The sequence below is a fragment of the Acinonyx jubatus genome, chromosome B4 (assembly GCF_027475565.1).
Source record: "Acinonyx jubatus isolate Ajub_Pintada_27869175 chromosome B4, VMU_Ajub_asm_v1.0, whole genome shotgun sequence".
Taxonomy (NCBI): domain Eukaryota; kingdom Metazoa; phylum Chordata; class Mammalia; order Carnivora; family Felidae; genus Acinonyx; species Acinonyx jubatus.
This window is the reverse complement of record NC_069387.1, coordinates 72,369,435-72,387,305: the sequence shown is the minus strand read 5'-3', so window position 1 is coordinate 72,387,305 and position 17,871 is coordinate 72,369,435. Positions and strand designations below refer to the sequence as shown.

The 17,871-nt window shown below is 38.2% G+C and overlaps 1 protein-coding gene across 2 annotated transcripts in view; it reads left to right on the top strand.

The window, feature by feature from the left end:
* Positions 1–17,871, top strand: part of SLC38A4 (solute carrier family 38 member 4) — a 69,910-nt gene that overhangs the window by 27,458 nt on the left and 24,581 nt on the right. Inside the window, exons 1-4 of one of the 2 annotated variants that reach the window (XM_027035963.2) lie at positions 2,156–2,310; positions 12,544–12,773; positions 16,017–16,107; positions 16,610–16,725. In XM_027035963.2, the coding sequence (XP_026891764.1) occupies positions 12,655–12,773; positions 16,017–16,107; positions 16,610–16,725 (326 nt within the window). In that variant the 5' untranslated portion in view covers positions 2,156–2,310; positions 12,544–12,654. Of the gene's footprint in view, positions 1–2,155; positions 2,311–12,543; positions 12,774–16,016; positions 16,108–16,609; positions 16,726–17,871 lie in introns of those variants that run through there. The other variant, XM_027035964.2, reaches the window with a different exon arrangement.

Genomic DNA, 17,871 nt, shown 5'->3' with positions numbered 1-17,871 from the left:
GCCCAGACTTGCTTCATTTTTCACTACCCACAGACTTTTCATTGTATTCACTTTTTAAAGTCGGTACATATTCTGGTTCATTACCTCTTCCTAGAGTGGTACTGGAGCCAAGTCAGAGACTAAATGAATATGTTGCATTTGCCATGCTTTAAAAATCAAAAGAGCAAAGATCTATTACCAAATGTATATAAAATTACATCACGTATGATTTTAAGAAATATGTAGAACATGAAACTATAGCGTTAAGTCTGTTTTCCTGATGAAAGGCAAGTTACAATGAGTTTCATCAAAAGCAGACTATATGTTTTTCCATTAACTGAAATACCTAAACATGTCAAAAATTGAGGGAAGAAAATAGTCAAACAAGCTCCTAAGCTGTTTTAATTCAGCTAACTTTTATCAAATTAATTTTCATATGTATATATTTGAGTTTTAAGTCAGTGTTAGCAAAGTTTGTGATAAGAATTTTGCAATTAGAATAGATTCAGAAGAAATATAGACCTCTCTTATGTGTGTTTTTTATTTTAATCTGATATGCTAGTTTACTATAATTTAGCGCATTTGAAGAAGATCTGAATTATAAATGAAATCTAAACTAAAATTTTAAGGGAGGAAAACTTTAGTGATTTATACATTTATCTCTATCCTTTTTAATATGAAGATACCATGGAATGAAATTCACATATTAGATTTTTTTTCAGCTGACCCACTATGAAATGGAATGTTACTAGAATACAGATATTTAATCTTCTAACAATTAGTGCAGGTTTTTGCTTGTTTAATCTTATACTCATCTGGTAACTTTGCAAAAAGAAAAATCTTAAGTTGGAAAGATCACAGTTTAAACAATGGAAGTGCTTTGAAAAGGAATAGTCTTTAAATTTTTCTGAAGTTGAAGTTAATATATTTGTTATAATTTTTCCCTAGACCATAATAATTTTCACAAAAAAAACAAATCTACAGAGTGATTTTGAAAAATAAAGAACAAGCTAACTAAGACACAAATACAAGCCAAGATACCATATTAAAGTTAATAGACCAAATGGGCATATTTGAAAAGGAAATTAGAAAGGGGTGAATGGACATTTTACTTAAGCTGCTGCAGGGCACTAACTATTAAGAATTTCTTACTCAAAGAACAATGCTTAGTTGTGTTTTTATAGAAATAGAGAGCTGACCCATGTGTTGTAATCTAACATTTCTTCTGATTGGTCATCAGATTGTTCACTCATGTCATAAATATTTAAAAGGCAAAGAACCCTGAATTCTGGATTGATTTTTAATCTTTTTTTCACCTCACTCCCATATGTGTAATTGATACATTTTCATAACAGAACAAATTATATGCCAACACACTTTGACTTTCTCTAATTTGTGGAAAGCCAAATAGATTTCTTTGAAAAGGAGGAAATGTTCATTTAGAAGTTCTTTACAAACTCCAAACAGGGGTGCCTGGAGAACTTATTTGGTTGAGCGTCCAACTCTTGATTTCTGCTCAGATCATGATCTCAGGGTCGGAGGAGCCTGCTTAAGATTCTCTTTCTCTCTCTCCTTCTGCCCCTCTCTCCCACTCGTGTTCTCTCTAAACATTTTTTTTAAATAAAAAACTCCAAATAGCATTGTGCTTATTCAGCACAGTGCCTTTGGAATGGTAACAGTGGTAGACAGAGCTTACAATTTTCAATCTTGCGGTGCCTTAAGTAAGTTGGTGCCATTTGGAAGTGTCTGTCATTCTATAAAATTTCCCCCAAATAAGCCAGAAATTCAAATATATTTGAATATATATCCCCTATACCTAATATTTTCTATGCATTCTGATTATAATGCTTCAGTCAACAATCAGACTCCATAACTATTATTATTGTATTATTATGCTTTGGCTTCAGTTCATACACCTAGAAACATCAATTTTCCAAAAGCTTTATCAACCAACTTATATCATCTTCATACAGAATGAGAGCAGTCAAGATAAAACTTTCAGTAAATGAGTATTTTGCTGTATAAAAGCCAAAATTCTACAAACAAATAGAAATTGGTGTAACTGATGTTTAATCCAAATGTACAACAGTCAACTGAGTTAGCTGCCTCTTTTTTTTTTTTTTTTTTTTTTTTTGAGAGCTGACGCAAGTTGGACAGAGGGAGACGTTGGGGCAAGGTGGTGGTGGTCTGATTGGCCTGTCTCATTCACGCCCACTGGTCTTTAAATCATTGTCTAGAGCCCCAAAGGTTCATATAAGTCAACACTGTCGCAGGGGTCTGCCATTTCAAACAATTCCAGAAAGATCGCACAGGACTGGATAAATAATTAAGGTAAAGTTCTTTTTACATGAATAGTTGCAGTGTTAAGATAATGCTTCCCTTCTTCTTTTTATGGTGTTGATTATTTATTACAAATCAAGTGTTTGAAAATAGTACTTGGGCAATTCTTTTCTCATTTAAAAAAGATAAAATTGGAATTATTTACCCACATCTTGACTGCAGCTTTCTTTTGCAGATAATTTTAGGTTTGAGCATAAAATTAGGACAGTGGATAATAGAAAAGAGAAAAAAGGGTTAGGTAACAAGTATTTAGTTATTTACATCCCCTGGTTAACCACTGAGTAAAGAGTTGACATAATTTGTCTTAGTAAAATTATAAGGTTTTAGAAGTACATTCCAAATGCTATAACATTAAAGATTTTCCTTGTCTTGAAAACAAAAATGCCCACAAAAACCAATGAAAGGAGGAACATCCCATGACTGCAGCAGGTATCAATGACTAAGAGTTTGGGCTGCACCATTGGTAAATGCAAAAGACACAGTTGTGTTTTACCTTGCTTCTTATGTGTCCATTTTAATGAAGGAGTATTTTTAGAGCAAATTTACTAAAAGAAACTGGAAAAGTGAATAGAATATAAGAATATACATGAGAATAAGAATAGAAACATAGCTTTAGATTTTGAAGGACTAGAATCAATTAAAAATAAAGCTATATTCCTCAAATTTATCAATCAGATGGGGGGAAATTCTCCATGGATTTAAGTATCTGCATATTTTGGGTATCTTGCTGAACATAAAGTAAGGGTCTCACCTAAATTCCCAGGTGGTAGCAAAGAGTGTTTCCTAACTCATGGAAAAAAGTATTTAAACTGATGATATATATCACATTCATGGTCAGTTGGCTGAAAGTTTGATTTTTGACACACTGAAGAAATTTAGGTGTGTTTTCTAGAAAAGACTACCATTTATTTTATAGGCCAAGACCCTCCAGTTGTTCAGATTTATATTTAGGTGATGTTTTTGGATTTTCTTGAAAGTCTATTTTTCTACTCCTATGAAGTATATTAGTAAGATTTAAGTACTGAGAAATGCAGTTTTGAGGACTAAATTCTTGTGTTTTCTATAACCATGTTTTAATATGAGTTGCTTTAGAAAAAGTAAAATAAATTATTTTAAAAAAGTCCCTCTGAGGGTAATCTAGTATCTATTATAAAGCATGTTGACATCTTAGAATTTATTGTACCCACAATTCAGGTTCTGAAATATCATGCTTTAATACATGAAGCATACAGAATTCACTCTGATATATCATATGGGACAGATCTTTCTACATTTCTGGAAACTACTGTTTGAGGAAATAGGAACTGAAACTTATGCACGAATATAAGAGGCTTCTTCATGTTTAAGATGATAGAGAACCTCTGTTACCATCCAAGAACAGAGCTAGAAATGCTATTTTGCTTATAAAATATAAGAAAATAACATTTAACATGTTCAGATTTTATAAATTGTCCTTTATATGATTCAAATGACTGCTTTATGCTTATATCAGCAAGCATTTAATCTTCTTACAAAAGGAAAAGATCTCAACATAGGGTTATTTCTTTTAACTTTTCTAGTTCTCCCCAGGTACTATTTCTAAGCTATGGCTGAGTAGAGGAAAGGAATGGAAACGTTAAAATATTAGCACCAGCAATAGAAGTAGTCAAGTAAACAGTTTTGCTGCCATTGGCAGTTTCTTTTCTAAGAGGTACCTCAGACTGAATGATACCAAATGCTTTTGTGGAAGCTAATTTCTGTGAAAAATCATGCCACAGACTAACAAGCCATCTGACTGTCAATATGTGACCAGAAAGACACCGTTGGGGAAACTGTTTAAAAGAATCTAATATAAAGGTAATGTTAGATTGACTCCATTGTTAACGCTGTATTCATTTACCTAAGGTACATTTGGGGTGTGGATTTAAGTCCATTGCTTGGATGCAAAGATCATTTGGCTCTTAGAAGTTGTATGACCAGCTACTTCCCACTTGCTCAACCAAAGGGTAAATGAGATGTCAGGCTATCTGCTACCTAAACCTAGATTTCAGGGTAGATTCATCAGAACTTGGCATGAAAGACTAGACAGACTGGATGGTGGGAAATGCTCTGCCAGTGCTAGCTTCCTTTTCCCTTTCCCTTATCAGGTAAAATAAATGTTTACAGTCACTAGGAAAGGTCATAACTTTTGCCTCTTGACTCAAGGACAGTTTGGCTTCCCAGATTTGAGGTCTTTCTTTGACGTTGAACTACATAAGTAACACACAAGTTTGCTTTTCTGAGAATCTTCCAGCCTGCATTTTTTGGGCACCTATTCAAACAAGGCACAATGTTTAGTAACTAGAATTTGGATATAAGGAATCAGCTATGATGACATTTAAGATAGCACTTAATAAATGTGAAAAAACAAAGCCTTCTAATAGTAATAGTATCCTAAATACCTTCGTTTCCAGTTCTGATTTTGTATCTTCACGAATGAGTGAAGCAACAATGCAGATGACCACCCCCCCCCCCCGGAATGTTTAGTCCATTTCTGCAAGGTCTCTGTATCACAGAGAAACTTCCCTTCATTGAGGAGCAAAGCTAGACTACAGAAAGTTCTGTCAAACCAAATTTGATTTTTCTTTTAGAATAATTTTGAACATTCTTTGTGCCACGATGCTGTTCTTTCTCGTGATGACCAGAGGGAAACACTTCCATGCCACTTTGAAATATTAACCTGTAAAGGGGGAGCAAGAATGCATACTTGTAACTAGGAAGGAGAGCATATACGGTTGCAATGGCTTTAGGAGGATATGATACGAGGCACGGTGCCACATGTGCTGGGAATACGTAGGTTCCCCGCGCTGTTCCCACTTTCATGAAGCTCGCCACTTAGTGGAACAGACGGTTCTTTATCAAAGAATCACATAAAACGTAAGTGCAAAGTGTGATAAGTAGGTGAAGGAAAGGAGACCCTGCCACAAGAGCATATAACAGGGATCTGGTTTAGCTGGCAGGCCTCTCTGACCACATTTAAAGATTTCCAGATTCTTTTACCTTCGGGAGACACCTGGGTTTAAGAATGTGGGAAAGAACATTCCAGGTGGAAAGAACAGCATGTTAAAAGGTCCCGAGGTGGCAAGGAGAAATGAAAAAGGCCCAGGGAGTGAAGGGAGGTGCCGTTCAGTTTGGGCCTAAAGAGCAACACGTGTGTTCAAGTAGGCAGATCTCTGTAACGTAGTAGGAAATTTGACTTGATTCTAAAGAGTAATGAAAAAAATCGTTCTGTTTTTTTTTTTTTAATTTTGAAAGAAGGACTGATAGGACTTGGTGATAGATTGGACATGAATAGAAAGATTCAGGATAGAGAATGAGAGGTGTCAATACCTATAGCCAGATTCTTCCTGTGAGCAATTGGGTTAATGACAGTGCTGTGTACTGAGATGGGGGCAGGAGAATCTGTGTCTATGAACATTTTATTCTATTTTAATGTCACATATAATGTACCGTATATAGTATATTACATATATTATATTTTTCAATCAAGGTGTATGCCAACATCATTCTTTTCTGGTCTGCCCATGCAATGATTCATTGATTGTTTGAGAAGTAGCTATTTAGAGAAAAAGTGAAAATGTAAATTATGTTTTAATAGTTCAAAATCTGTTTTTTCTACTAAACAGTTCATCAGCTACAGCAATTCTGTCTTATTCGTGCTTTATCTTTCAGAGTTTCTGGCCCACATTTCATTCTCAATATTTGTTGAATGAATAAATACCATCTGTAAAATACTTCCACACTGAAGTATAATCATGTTAGTAAATTTTAATAATTATGCGCTGAGTGTTTCAAAGTATGTACTTTCTGCTACAGGCACATGATGCAGAACATTTAGTTTCTCATGTTCTAATTCTTTTTAAATTTCGCTCTTGGCTGTTTCCTTGAGTGGCCAGTCATACAATCTTTAGAGCTAAAGATATGAGATAGGAAGATGTGTTCCAGCTTTTATGAGAAGATATCCCTTCTCCAGGACCAAAATCAGGATTAGGGGCCAAAATCTTAAACCACTAATTCATACTTCATGGGCTATATTATGTCATCTTCAAAAGAGAATGTAATGATTTATATATGGTACAAACAGCATGAGATTAAGTCTCGATTCCCATATTTTTAAGGATACCTACCTTGCTTACATTTTTTCTGAGTTTGGAGAACTCTAAAGTCCTCTTTTATGAAAACTGTAGATATACATGTAAGATGCTATATATGTTGGCATGCTGGTAAAAATAGCAATTAAATTCTGATTATTAAAAGAAAGAACAGGAATTTACTACTACTCCGTGCCAAACTTTGATGAGCATGATATCTCCTAAATCCTGATAGCACTGCTTTGTGGTAAATAATATTACCCTCATTTTACATACGGGAAGACGGAAATGTCAGAAGTTAGTTAATTCGGCCAAGATTTATGCCCGGTTATATTTATCATCAGAGCCAGAGTTTCTGATCCTTGTTAATAGCTATGACGCTCTATAACAGTGTCGGCATGTGGTAAGCTGCCACATTTTATATACTTTTTTATATCAGGTTAGCTTAATATGAATAAAATCAGTGAGGTTCCTTTGAATAAATATGCAATGAAATGGAATTTAACTGAAGCCCCCAGGCCTACTGCCACATATATTCTGGGAACCCCCTAGAGGGGTTGACTAAAGCACAGAATACAGTGCATTCCAGGTACCGTGACTCAGCTGTGCAAACAGCCTGAGGCGGTAGAGAACCTGTTGAGTTCCTGCAACTGCACCAGGGCTAATGAAGCTAGAACACACTGAGGTGGGGAGGAGAGGGGACCAGAAAAGAGGGTGAACCCTGTAGAACCATGTTGAGAATTTAGATTTTCTCCTAAGAACAAGGGGAGGACAGGAAAGGGTTTTAAGCAAATAAATATGATCCAGGTTTTGTTTTTAAAAGGTCACTCTGGTTGTTGTGTGAAAAGCAAATTGCCAGAGAAGAGAGGCAAGAGAGGGTTCAAGGACAGGGATTAGGACTGTTACAGTTGACAGCAGAAGAAATGATGGTAGCTTGGACACGACCGATGGAGGCAGAAATAGAGAGTAGAAGACTAACTTGAGAAATACTCTGACTAGGTGTACAATCAACCAGACTTTATAAAGGACCGGATGTGGGGGGTAAGGTAGGAAAACTTTTAAGAGAAGACTCATGCTTCCGGTTTGAGTAACTTGATAAATGGTAACGATATTCTCTGGTTAGGAAACATCGGAAGAACAGGACACTGTTACAAGTTAGATTTGGGTCACATGGAATTTAAACTGCCTTTGAGATATCCAAGTATATACATCAGTTAGGACACTGGACATGTGCAGCTGGAGAGAAGAGAGGCCTGGATAAGGATGTCACTTGAGCAGTCCTTGGGATATGAAGTCTTGCGAGTAGATTGGAAGACTGGGGGGTTTAGGACCTAATGTTGAGAAATTGAAGCAACGAAGTGTTAAGCAAAATACTGTTTAAAAGAAAAAACCAAGAAGTTCCAAAAAATATCAGTGTCATTAATAAACACAAGTTTGGAAGCATTCTTCAAAGGCAGAGAGCAGATATTTTTCACTGGAAAAGTCTGTGAAAGAGAGAAGGAAGCCAGGGTAAACCAAGTTAAGTGGGCTTTTTTTCCCCAGAATAAGCCTGGCAGCAGCTCCAAGTTAAATCAACGTATATGAAGAGAAGGTGTGGATCACTGGCAACCACTGACCAGGGGGTCACCAAGGAACCTCAATCTGGACATTTTAGCCCATTTGGGCTGCCGCCTTCGCTCAAAGGATAAGGCTGTGATCTAGGGCCTTTACAGAAAACACTAGGGCCTCCACAGCATACAGAGAGGAGTTACAAGCAGGAATGGAAGCTCCATCCACGAGGAAAACACATGACAGCATTTTGCTCCCACAGAAACCTCTCCTAGAGTGCCCCCCGTGTCTGGGAGTGGGGTTCTCAGGGGATGCTCCATACACAGACATCTGCAGAGAAGCCACTTAAGGACCTACAAGAGAGCAACCCATCGATGAAACCTGCAAGATTTTTTTTTTTAATTTTTTTTCAACGTTTTTTATTTATTTTTGGGACAGAGAGAGACAGAGCATGAACGGGGGAGGGGCAGAGAGAGAGGGAGACACAGAATCGGAAACAGGCTCCAGGCTCCGAGCCATCAGCCCAGAGCCTGATGCGAGGCTCGAACTCACGGACCGTGAGATCGTGACCTGGCTGAAGTCGGACGCTTAACCGACTGCGCCACCCAGGCGCCCCAAAACCTGCAAGATTTAAGAGCAACCTCAAGTACTACCTAAGTTAACCCACGTCCCCTTCATTCACAAAGATAGACAACCTAAGGTCACTAAGAATTTAAGGAAAACCAGCAAGCAAGAGACGGACCAAGTTGAACAAACAGAATTAACTCCAGAAAAAAAAAAATACATAAATTTAAGGAGCAAAAGAAGCTTTTGAAAACTTCCAATCAATGTCCTTAGAAAGATTTGAGGAAATATTGCATCTGTAAAACAAACATAAAAAGATAGGATGAAAAAAAGAGGGAGAAGTTCAAAACCAAGTTATTATAAACTCAAAACATGACTGTGAAAAATAGTGGACAGGTCAAAAAGTAAAATAGGGGGCGCCTCGGTGGCTCAGTCGGTTGGGCATCTGACTGTGGCTCAGGTCATGATCTCACAGTTTGTGGGTTCGAGCCCTGCTATGGGCTCTGTGCTGACACCTTGGAGCCTGGAGCCTGCTTCAGATTCTGTGTCTCCTTCTCTCTCTGCCCCTTACCTACTTGCACTCTGTCTATCTGTCTCTCTCTCTCTCAAAATAAACATTAAAAAATTAAATTAAAAATAAATAAAATAGATATAGCTTAAAAGTAATGTGTGTTATACAATAGAATGCTACTCAGCCATAAAAAGAATGAAATCTTGTCATTTGCAAGGACATGGAGGGAGCTAGGGAGTATCATGCTAAGAGAAGTAAGTCAGTCAGAGAAAGTCATATGATTTCACTCATATGTGGAATTTAAGAAACAAAACAAACGAGCAAAGGAGGAAAAAGAAGAAAGCAAACCAAGAAACAGACTTAACTATAGAGAACAAACTGATGGTTATCAGAGCAGAAGTGGTGGGGGCATGGGTGAAACAGGTGATGGGGATGAAGGAGTGCACTTGTGATGAGCACCAGGTATTGTATGGAAGTGTTGAATCACTAAATTCTGCACCTGAAACTAATATTTACACTGTAGGTTAACTCACTGGAATTTAAATAAAAACTTAACAAAATAAACTGTTTTTCTACTTAATACTCCTTCAGACCAAGTCTGAGGGCAAAGCCAAGTCATTTTTCCAATGTGAAACAGCTCAGAAATTCTGTTTACAAACATGGACACACTGTAAGGGGAGTCAATCAAGGTGGATTCCAGCACAATGCAAAATGAACTGAAGAAAGAAGATAGAATGGTGTTCAGAGGACATTGGCAGCTGAGTGAGACCCCGAGTGTGGAGGAGGAGACCATTCAGAAAGTAACAGTGATGAAAAATTCGCTTTCAAAGTTTTAATCACAGAGGACTTCTGTATCATTTATTATGCTGTCAAATATACCACTGGTTCTTTGGAGCATAGTATGAACACAATCATAATGTTGTAAATGCCGATTGTTGGTTTTTAGTGTTCAAAACAACCTACAGAAAATTACGAGACTTAGTTGTTTTACAGAATAATATGAAAGTATTATGAATCTCAATATTATAAAAAGCATTTCATTAACCAGAACAATTAGAAGTGCGTGAGAGGATGGATAGAAAGAAGTACGCTAATTTCCTCATCTGTCATATGCACGAGTCTAGAATTGATAAACCATCTCAGAGGTTTTAGTGAATAATTTAGAAGGACTAACTTTATATAAAGAACTAAAAATAGAAACGGTCATTAATGATTCTTGCTCTCAAGCAAAACTGGTCTGTGTGATGGGTGAGAGACTTTTTTACTCATTTAATACAAGTTTCTATTTTTTTCTTTAACCATACGCATGTGTTCCATTCTTTGACTTTTATAGTTATAATTTTTCATTTGTTATTATACACACACACACACACACACACACACACACACACTACCTCATGTTCATGAATATATTCATTTTTATTCCTTCTACTTAAAATACATACACTATGTGTTGGTTTTTTTTCCTTAATCCTGAGAGCTACTATCTTTTTTTTGGTTCTGGACAATTCTCTGCCATTATGTCTTTCTATTTTGTTTCTCCCTGGCCTTACATGTTTCTCATATTAGGAGGGCTATTAGAATATGTTAAATTTCGGGGCACCTGGGTGGCTCAGTCAGTTGAGCGTCTGACTTCGGCTCAGGTCCTGATCTCACGGTCGGTGAGTTTGAGCCCCGCGTCGGGCTCTGTGCTGACAGCTCAGAACCTGGAGCCTGCTTCTGATTCTGTGTCTCCCTCTCTCTCTGACCCTCTCCCCGTTCATGTTCTGTCTCTCTCTGTCTCAAAAATAAATAAACGTTGAAAAAAAATTTTTAAAAAAGAATATGTTAAACTTCTTATTCTTGCTTCCCCCCACCATGTCTCTTAACTTTGTATTTGTCTTTCTTTACCTATTTGTGATATAATTTGAGTGATTTCCATGGACCTATCTTCCAGTTTCATGACTCTCCCTTCAGCTGAGTTCTCTTTATTTCAATGACTTTTTTTTTTTTTTTTTTTAGAATTCCTTTTCGGCTCTTTTTCAAATAAGCCTGATCTTTTACAATGTTCTTATTTTATGAATTTTCTTATTTTGAATCTTCCTATTACTTTTTATTATGTTGTAAAGTCTCTTTTAAGTTGCTTTGCCATCTCAGGGGCGCCTGGGTGGCTCAGTCAGTTAAGCATCCGACTTTCGGCTCAGGTCCTGATCTCACGGTCTGTGAGTTTGAGCCCCACATTGGGTTCTGTGCTGACAGCTCAGAGCCTGGAGCCTGCTTCAGATTCTGTGTCTCCTTCTCTCTCTGTCCCTTCCCTGCTCGTGCTCTGTCTCTCTTTCTCTCTCAAAAATAAACATGAAAAACAATTTTTTTAATTAAAAAAGAAATAAGTAAATTGCTTTGCCATCCCTAGTTACTTAAGTATGAATTTTATATCTCATGCTTACTGATGTTCTTCCTGAGTTTTCATGTGGCTTTTGTAATTTAGGGTTGTGAACTCGTCAAGTGTTCCTTCCACAGATGTGCTACTAGCGCACTGGATTGCAGAGGCATTTCCATGTGGTTGTTTTATATCTGTCAGGGGACTTGTGGATTTCATGAGTTCGAGCAATTTTTATGTTAGTTTCTGTGCTCAGGATTTTCTTACCAAACAGGTAGTGCACATTTGAGAACACCTTCCAAGAGTGATAGTATTTCTCCCACTATAACAGTTAAAGAATGGACTGATTCTAATAGTAAAAACTTAAGAAATTGTGTCAACAACATATGATGGATTCACAGTTTTTTGTTTTTTTTTTTAAACACAATGCCAGTCCACCCCTTTTTATGTTACTATGAAAATGAGGTAAAAAAAAAAAAGAAAAGAAAAGAAAAGTGCTGGGATTCAAAGCCTTAAAGGCAGAGTAGAACCTAAAAGCTGAGTCTCTTTGTTGTTAAAATGCATTTTAATTTTTATATGGATGTTGACTGATGCTTACTCAAAGATCTTGGCTTCATGATCCAAGTGCCTGGAAAGCAGCTCCCTTAGCATGATCCTCCTATCCTGTGTTGCCTGTTATCAAGCATTTTGGTGATGTTAATTCTTTCATGCCCAATTAGCAAATTCAAGCAGACCATTAGATTCTGCTTTGTTAGGTCTTTGTCAACAATTCACTTTTCCTTTCTTTTAAACCATGCAATTTGCTTACAAACAGAAAAGCTTCTTCAAGATCACAGCCAGGTGTTATTTTTTTTCTTCCCAAGTGAATAGTAAAACACTTGCCATGTTGATATACATAGGCACTCTATAAATATCTGCTGATTGAGCAATTTATTAATGATTTTCCTTCTTTTCTTTGATTTTCCCTTTTTTGTATTGGGTAAAGGAAACTTGCCAGACATATTTATATGACAGTTTCAGGAGTTTACTTTCTTTCCATGTTTTTATAGAGACCATACACAAAGTAGGTGATTCTATATTCATTTATCTAGTCAAAGAAAATTACAATGGTTTATTTTGTGTTCTGCTCACAGAACAGAGTGTTCTGAACATCAGCCCAAAGAGGAAGAACCTTAAGCTGAAGGTACAGCCTACTGTTTACACTGAAGGAGCTTGTGTGTGGACAAGAAGCGCTGACAGCTGAAATGGATCCCATGGAACTGAGAAATGTCAACATCGAACCTGATGATGAGAGCATCAGTGGAGAAAGTGTTCAAGATGGCTACACTGGGATGGGAAATTTAGAAAAGGCAGCAATGAGCAGGTATGGGGTTAAAGATGACCAGGTTCCATGGAAAAATGAGAGGTTTATGGATGTGAGAAACAATGTTTTTCAATTCATTACCTATATGAGAGATAACAATGACATCGATGTCAACACATCAACTTTCTGATCCTAAAGTATTCATTATTACATCATTATTCTGTGTCTCTGATTTAGACTGTGTGTGACTAATTCAGAATTGAAGTTATAGCATTCTTGTGTCATTAATATAGGATACTTCCAGTTATATTAGCCTACCATTTCTTTTACCTCTTGGACTGTTTTCTCTGATCCCTCTTCCTTTGACTGCCCCTTAAATGCTGCTGCATCTCCAGAATTTTGTAGGGATTCTTTGGTCATTAAAAGTGTCCTGTGAGCAAGCTCATTCACAACTATCACGGTCTCACCCACTGAACGCATGCCACGTCTTGGGCCTGTTAGACATCTCCACTTCCTTTCAGATCGTTATACCCAACTGTGTGCTACACATCTGTACGGGGTGTCTCACATGTCAGAATTGATACCATTCATCCTTCAAGACACAGCTCAAAGTCAGAACTCTTATGAAGTCCGGAGGTGGAAGTGACCACCTGCTCCTTTGTGTGCCCTCTCTCGTCATTATACTGCTACAACAGGCTAATGGCTTCTGTGGCCCCAGCACAAATCACACGGCCTGGAATGTGATAGGTGCACAATAGCCATTTGATAAAGTAAACTAACTCCTCACCATATGGTATATAACATGAATGATGCACGACTTAAGACACTTAGAAGGAAATTTTTGACCAAATCTCGGCCTGAGGTAGAGAATATCCTTAGACAAGGACAGCTCATTTCATTTCACAACATCCAGGAAAGGCCGCAGGAGGAAGCACTGTTCTTCCTCCATGGAGCCAGTGGAGTAAACTTTCGTGCTGTTGGACCAGAGAGGCCACAGACATGCAAATCGTGGTGTTTTCTAGGTTGAGCAACCCTTGAGAACGCATGATGTGGCAGAACACAGGGCTCTGGAGTCTGTAGAGTGGATATCTGAGTTTGGAGACGATATGTATCTTCCGGAAGCCTCAGTGAAAAATGCAGAATGACAAACCAGCACCTACCATTCTCGGGGTGAAGTGAATACCTGAAAGATCGCTGATACTCAGTAAACCTTGTTTCTTTGTCCTCCACTTTGTCACCCTTAGTAAACTGATCAACTCTGATGGCTCTTGTTTCTGAGAAAGATGAGCATAGATGTGATCTCTGCAGAGGTGGCCGAGCTGAAGGGAATGCCCTCCCGAGAACAGTCCTACAGGGTCATTCGATTTGGGCTCTGAAAGCCATAATGGAAAGAGCAGGAATGCTTTTGTTAAAACTGTATAGAGTGTTCTGGGCCACTTACAGTGCCTTAGCTTTTAACTCCTGACTCAAACATCATTTTGCAATTTTACAATCACTCTTAAAAGATGGTTTTGCTTACATTTGGTTTGGATTGTTCCCCTAAATATGTTTAATTTCCCAATTCATTTATTTGAAATAATTATACTTATGTTTTCAATACAGGCTGGGTTCAGTATCAAAACATTTAAGACGTTCAAAACATTTCTCATATATTTTATCCAATATTGTCATGTGTTATTATAATTCATCACATGCCAAAATAAAAACTTACAAACGACTCAAGAAAGAAACTCTTACTTACTTTTACATTTTACATTTTACAAACTACTCCTGGACTAAAGGATTCTAATGTATTGATTAAGGTAAAAAAAAAAAAAAAAAAAAAAAAAAAAAAAAAAGAATGTTGGCATTCCAGAGTTTAAATATAGATGACACTTTTGCTTTATAATCCTTAGGCCTGCTTTAGGCTCCATTTCATCTTATTGTCTGTTTCCAACTATGAGCCTTATGTACCAGTCTCCACGCAGCAAGTATATTAACTACCGACGATTAAAATAAAGCACCAAAAGGGAGCAGGGGGTTGCGGGGGTTAGTGTGGGGATGAAAGAAAGCAGCATCTGAGGGCACAACGCTCCCTATAAGAAATAGGAGGATGCCAGGAAATGTTCCTAACTTATGCACAGGAAGCATCTGGAAAAGCACATAAAGCTTAGTAATTTTGTCAGCCGGTCCTGCATACACTTTACGTTGTTCCACATTCTCAAAAAGGAACCTGGTTGTCCCTCTTGCTCGCAAGATATTTTCAGGATTAGCTTCTATTACAAAGGATAACTTGCACAGATCGCCTATAATTATTAGTCAAGCCTTTTGGAAACGTGGTGGTAGTAGATCTATATCCTCAAAACCCCTGGCAGACAACTGTGGGACCTGTACAGGAAGGCAATGTGCAGTTGCCAGCCTCTGCCCAAGTAGCCCACAATCACCACGGTGTTCACAGATCGTGACATTTTAAGGTCCTGCTTCCTTCCCGGCTCTTCCAATTTCATGGGTGTCTTTAATCCTTTTCTTCCTTTCTCATCGTCTAATAAGCCAAATGGATTTCCAGAGCAGTTAAAATCCTCACACTCAGACACAAAAACCAAACACGACACAGAGCTACCATTGAACTACATTCCAGCACGGGATAGGTGAATATACAGGTGGAGAAAAAAAAAAAAAAAAGGAAAAAATACCAGCTACAGGGCCCTGCCTGGGGCTGCAGGGCGCCATGGAAGATCCTAGACTTGGAGCCTAGTGGGTGTAGGCATGGTACTTCCCTTTTCTGAGCCATGGTCACCTCATCCTCAGAGTAGGGGCGTGAAAGTTCCTCTCACAGGGATATTCGAGCATCGACTGAGTTGAAGATCACAGGCCTAGGCCCTTAGCAAATATCTACTGAATTGAGAGAATCATCTGATTATGGTGGGGCAGGAGTTGAGAAAACTCAGTCACTGCTCCGGTACCCTCTCTTTGTGAGGGCCCTAAATGGAAACCGCATTAACTGTCATTCTCTTTCTTGCAGAGTTAATGTGGGAAGAAGAAATGTGGCTTAAAAAAAGATGCCAACTGAAAACATTTTCTCCTTTCCTAACTTCGTCTCTCCTTCCCAAACTACATTCATAAGTGGAGGGCAGTTGTTGGTCCGGGAGGACCACTGATATGAAGAGAAGGGGGGGAAGGAAGAGAAGGAAGAGAAGGGGGGAAAAGGTTTCAGCGCCTTGTTTTTCCTCCCTGATCCAGTTACTTAGGTCACCCGAAACAAATACAATTCAGAGCATTTACTTAGATGTTTTTACTTTATTTCTTTTTTTTATGTGCATTCAGTCAATTTACTAACGAAGATGCTGAAAGTCAGAAATTCCTGACAAATGGATTTTTGGGGGAAAAGAAGCTGGCAGATTACGATGATGAACATGTAAGTGAATCTCTGCTTTCAGGCAGTAAACAGGACTTGAGGGTGTCTGATCTACCTAGGTCTCTGTGGGAAAACAATGTGACTGAAATTTTCCAAGCCTTGATCAGCACATTCTCTGTTTATTCAGGCCCTTACTGGAATAAGGACTTGTTTTTCCTGTTCGCCATATGGCTACATAAATCATTTATGAAATTCATTTGTTTTTTGGAGAAATCATTCTAACCCAAATGTAGTCTGCAATCATACATGCTTTCCTTTCTTTATGTTACTCAGCCTGTATTTTTTATTTTTACTGAGATCCTTGCTAAAACCACGCATTCCATTCCATTGAAAATTACATGCTTTTACTGAAGTAACAGCTTTTGTTCACTGTGATTTTATCTTAGTCTTCAATTTTGAACCATAATCTCCTCCAGCAAAGATAATGTGAGAATAAGAATAATTTGAAAAAGGTCACCCTTTTGGCAAATATTTGCTTCAAACGTGCCCCTTTTTCTTTAAGCATCCTGGAACCACCTCCTTTGGAATGTCTTCATTCAACCTGAGTAATGCTATCATGGGAAGTGGGATCTTGGGCCTTTCCTACGCCATGGCCAACACGGGGATCATACTTTTTATGTAAGTATTTGGTTCAAAGCCCATGCACACCTGGTGTTCTTTCAGTTAACAACCTCAAGTCTGATCTTTGTGAACAATAATGCTCTGAGAAAGTATTAGCATATTCTTGGGCTTATAGACAGAACAGCAACCTGAGGAATGATCAGAGAATACTAATCCTGGTGCTTGTTCAACCAACTGCCCCTAACCAAATGGCAGAAAGTATATGTGCTCAACCACCCAGAGTGCTGGAACAGCCCTACCAGTCCATAGAAAACAATTCACAAAGTGATTCACCGTAAAAAGATCTTTCCCAGAAGCAGATCTGGCTTTATCACACTCTTAGGAAAGATCCCATTCCAATCCAGGCCTACAGATCCCTGCATGCTCCGATCTCTTCTTGTGCCCCATCCCCTACGCCCCCTAAATGCCTGATACGATGGGCACACTGGCCTTCTCTCCATCCCAGAAGTTGCCATATTCCTTCACACCACAGGGCCTTTGCACATGGTCCTGGTATCCTTTTCCCTTTCTTCCTCATCTAGTTAACTCCTCATAGCACATCTCCCCCTCCCCCTCATCGATACCTTCCCTGACTTCCATGACTGGGACAAACACTCCCCACAGTTTTAATATTTTAGTGCAGTTGTCTGATATATTTGGTTAGTGTCTATCTTCTTCCTTGCTAGACTATAATCTCCAGAGGATCGAGCCATTGTCTGTTTTCACCCACCAGATGTCTGTATCCCCAAGACCTAGCATAGTGCTTGGCATAGAAATATTTGCAGAGTAGCCAAAATGTATTCCTAGACCTATGTTCTTGGTCAAATGCTGCCTAAGGACAGCAGCGCCACATAGCTGACCTGGAGGATGGATATCACATCATCTATGACAGACGGCCACAGGTGTTTGTGTACCTTACGTACAGCCTGGTATTTTCCAAGACACAGTTGGCAGTAGTGAAATTCTTCACAGGAATAAAGTCTAATATTAGTCAGGCATCTGTGTGAATGCAGATTGCCACCCCTAATGCAATGCCAGGGTGTTAAATAACTGTCTAAGAATGCAATGCTTATATTATAAATATATGCTATTTATGTTTTGAACATCATTTGTGATTATCTAATCACACAGCTATTTGAGGGCTAAGGATCAGGCAGGACTATA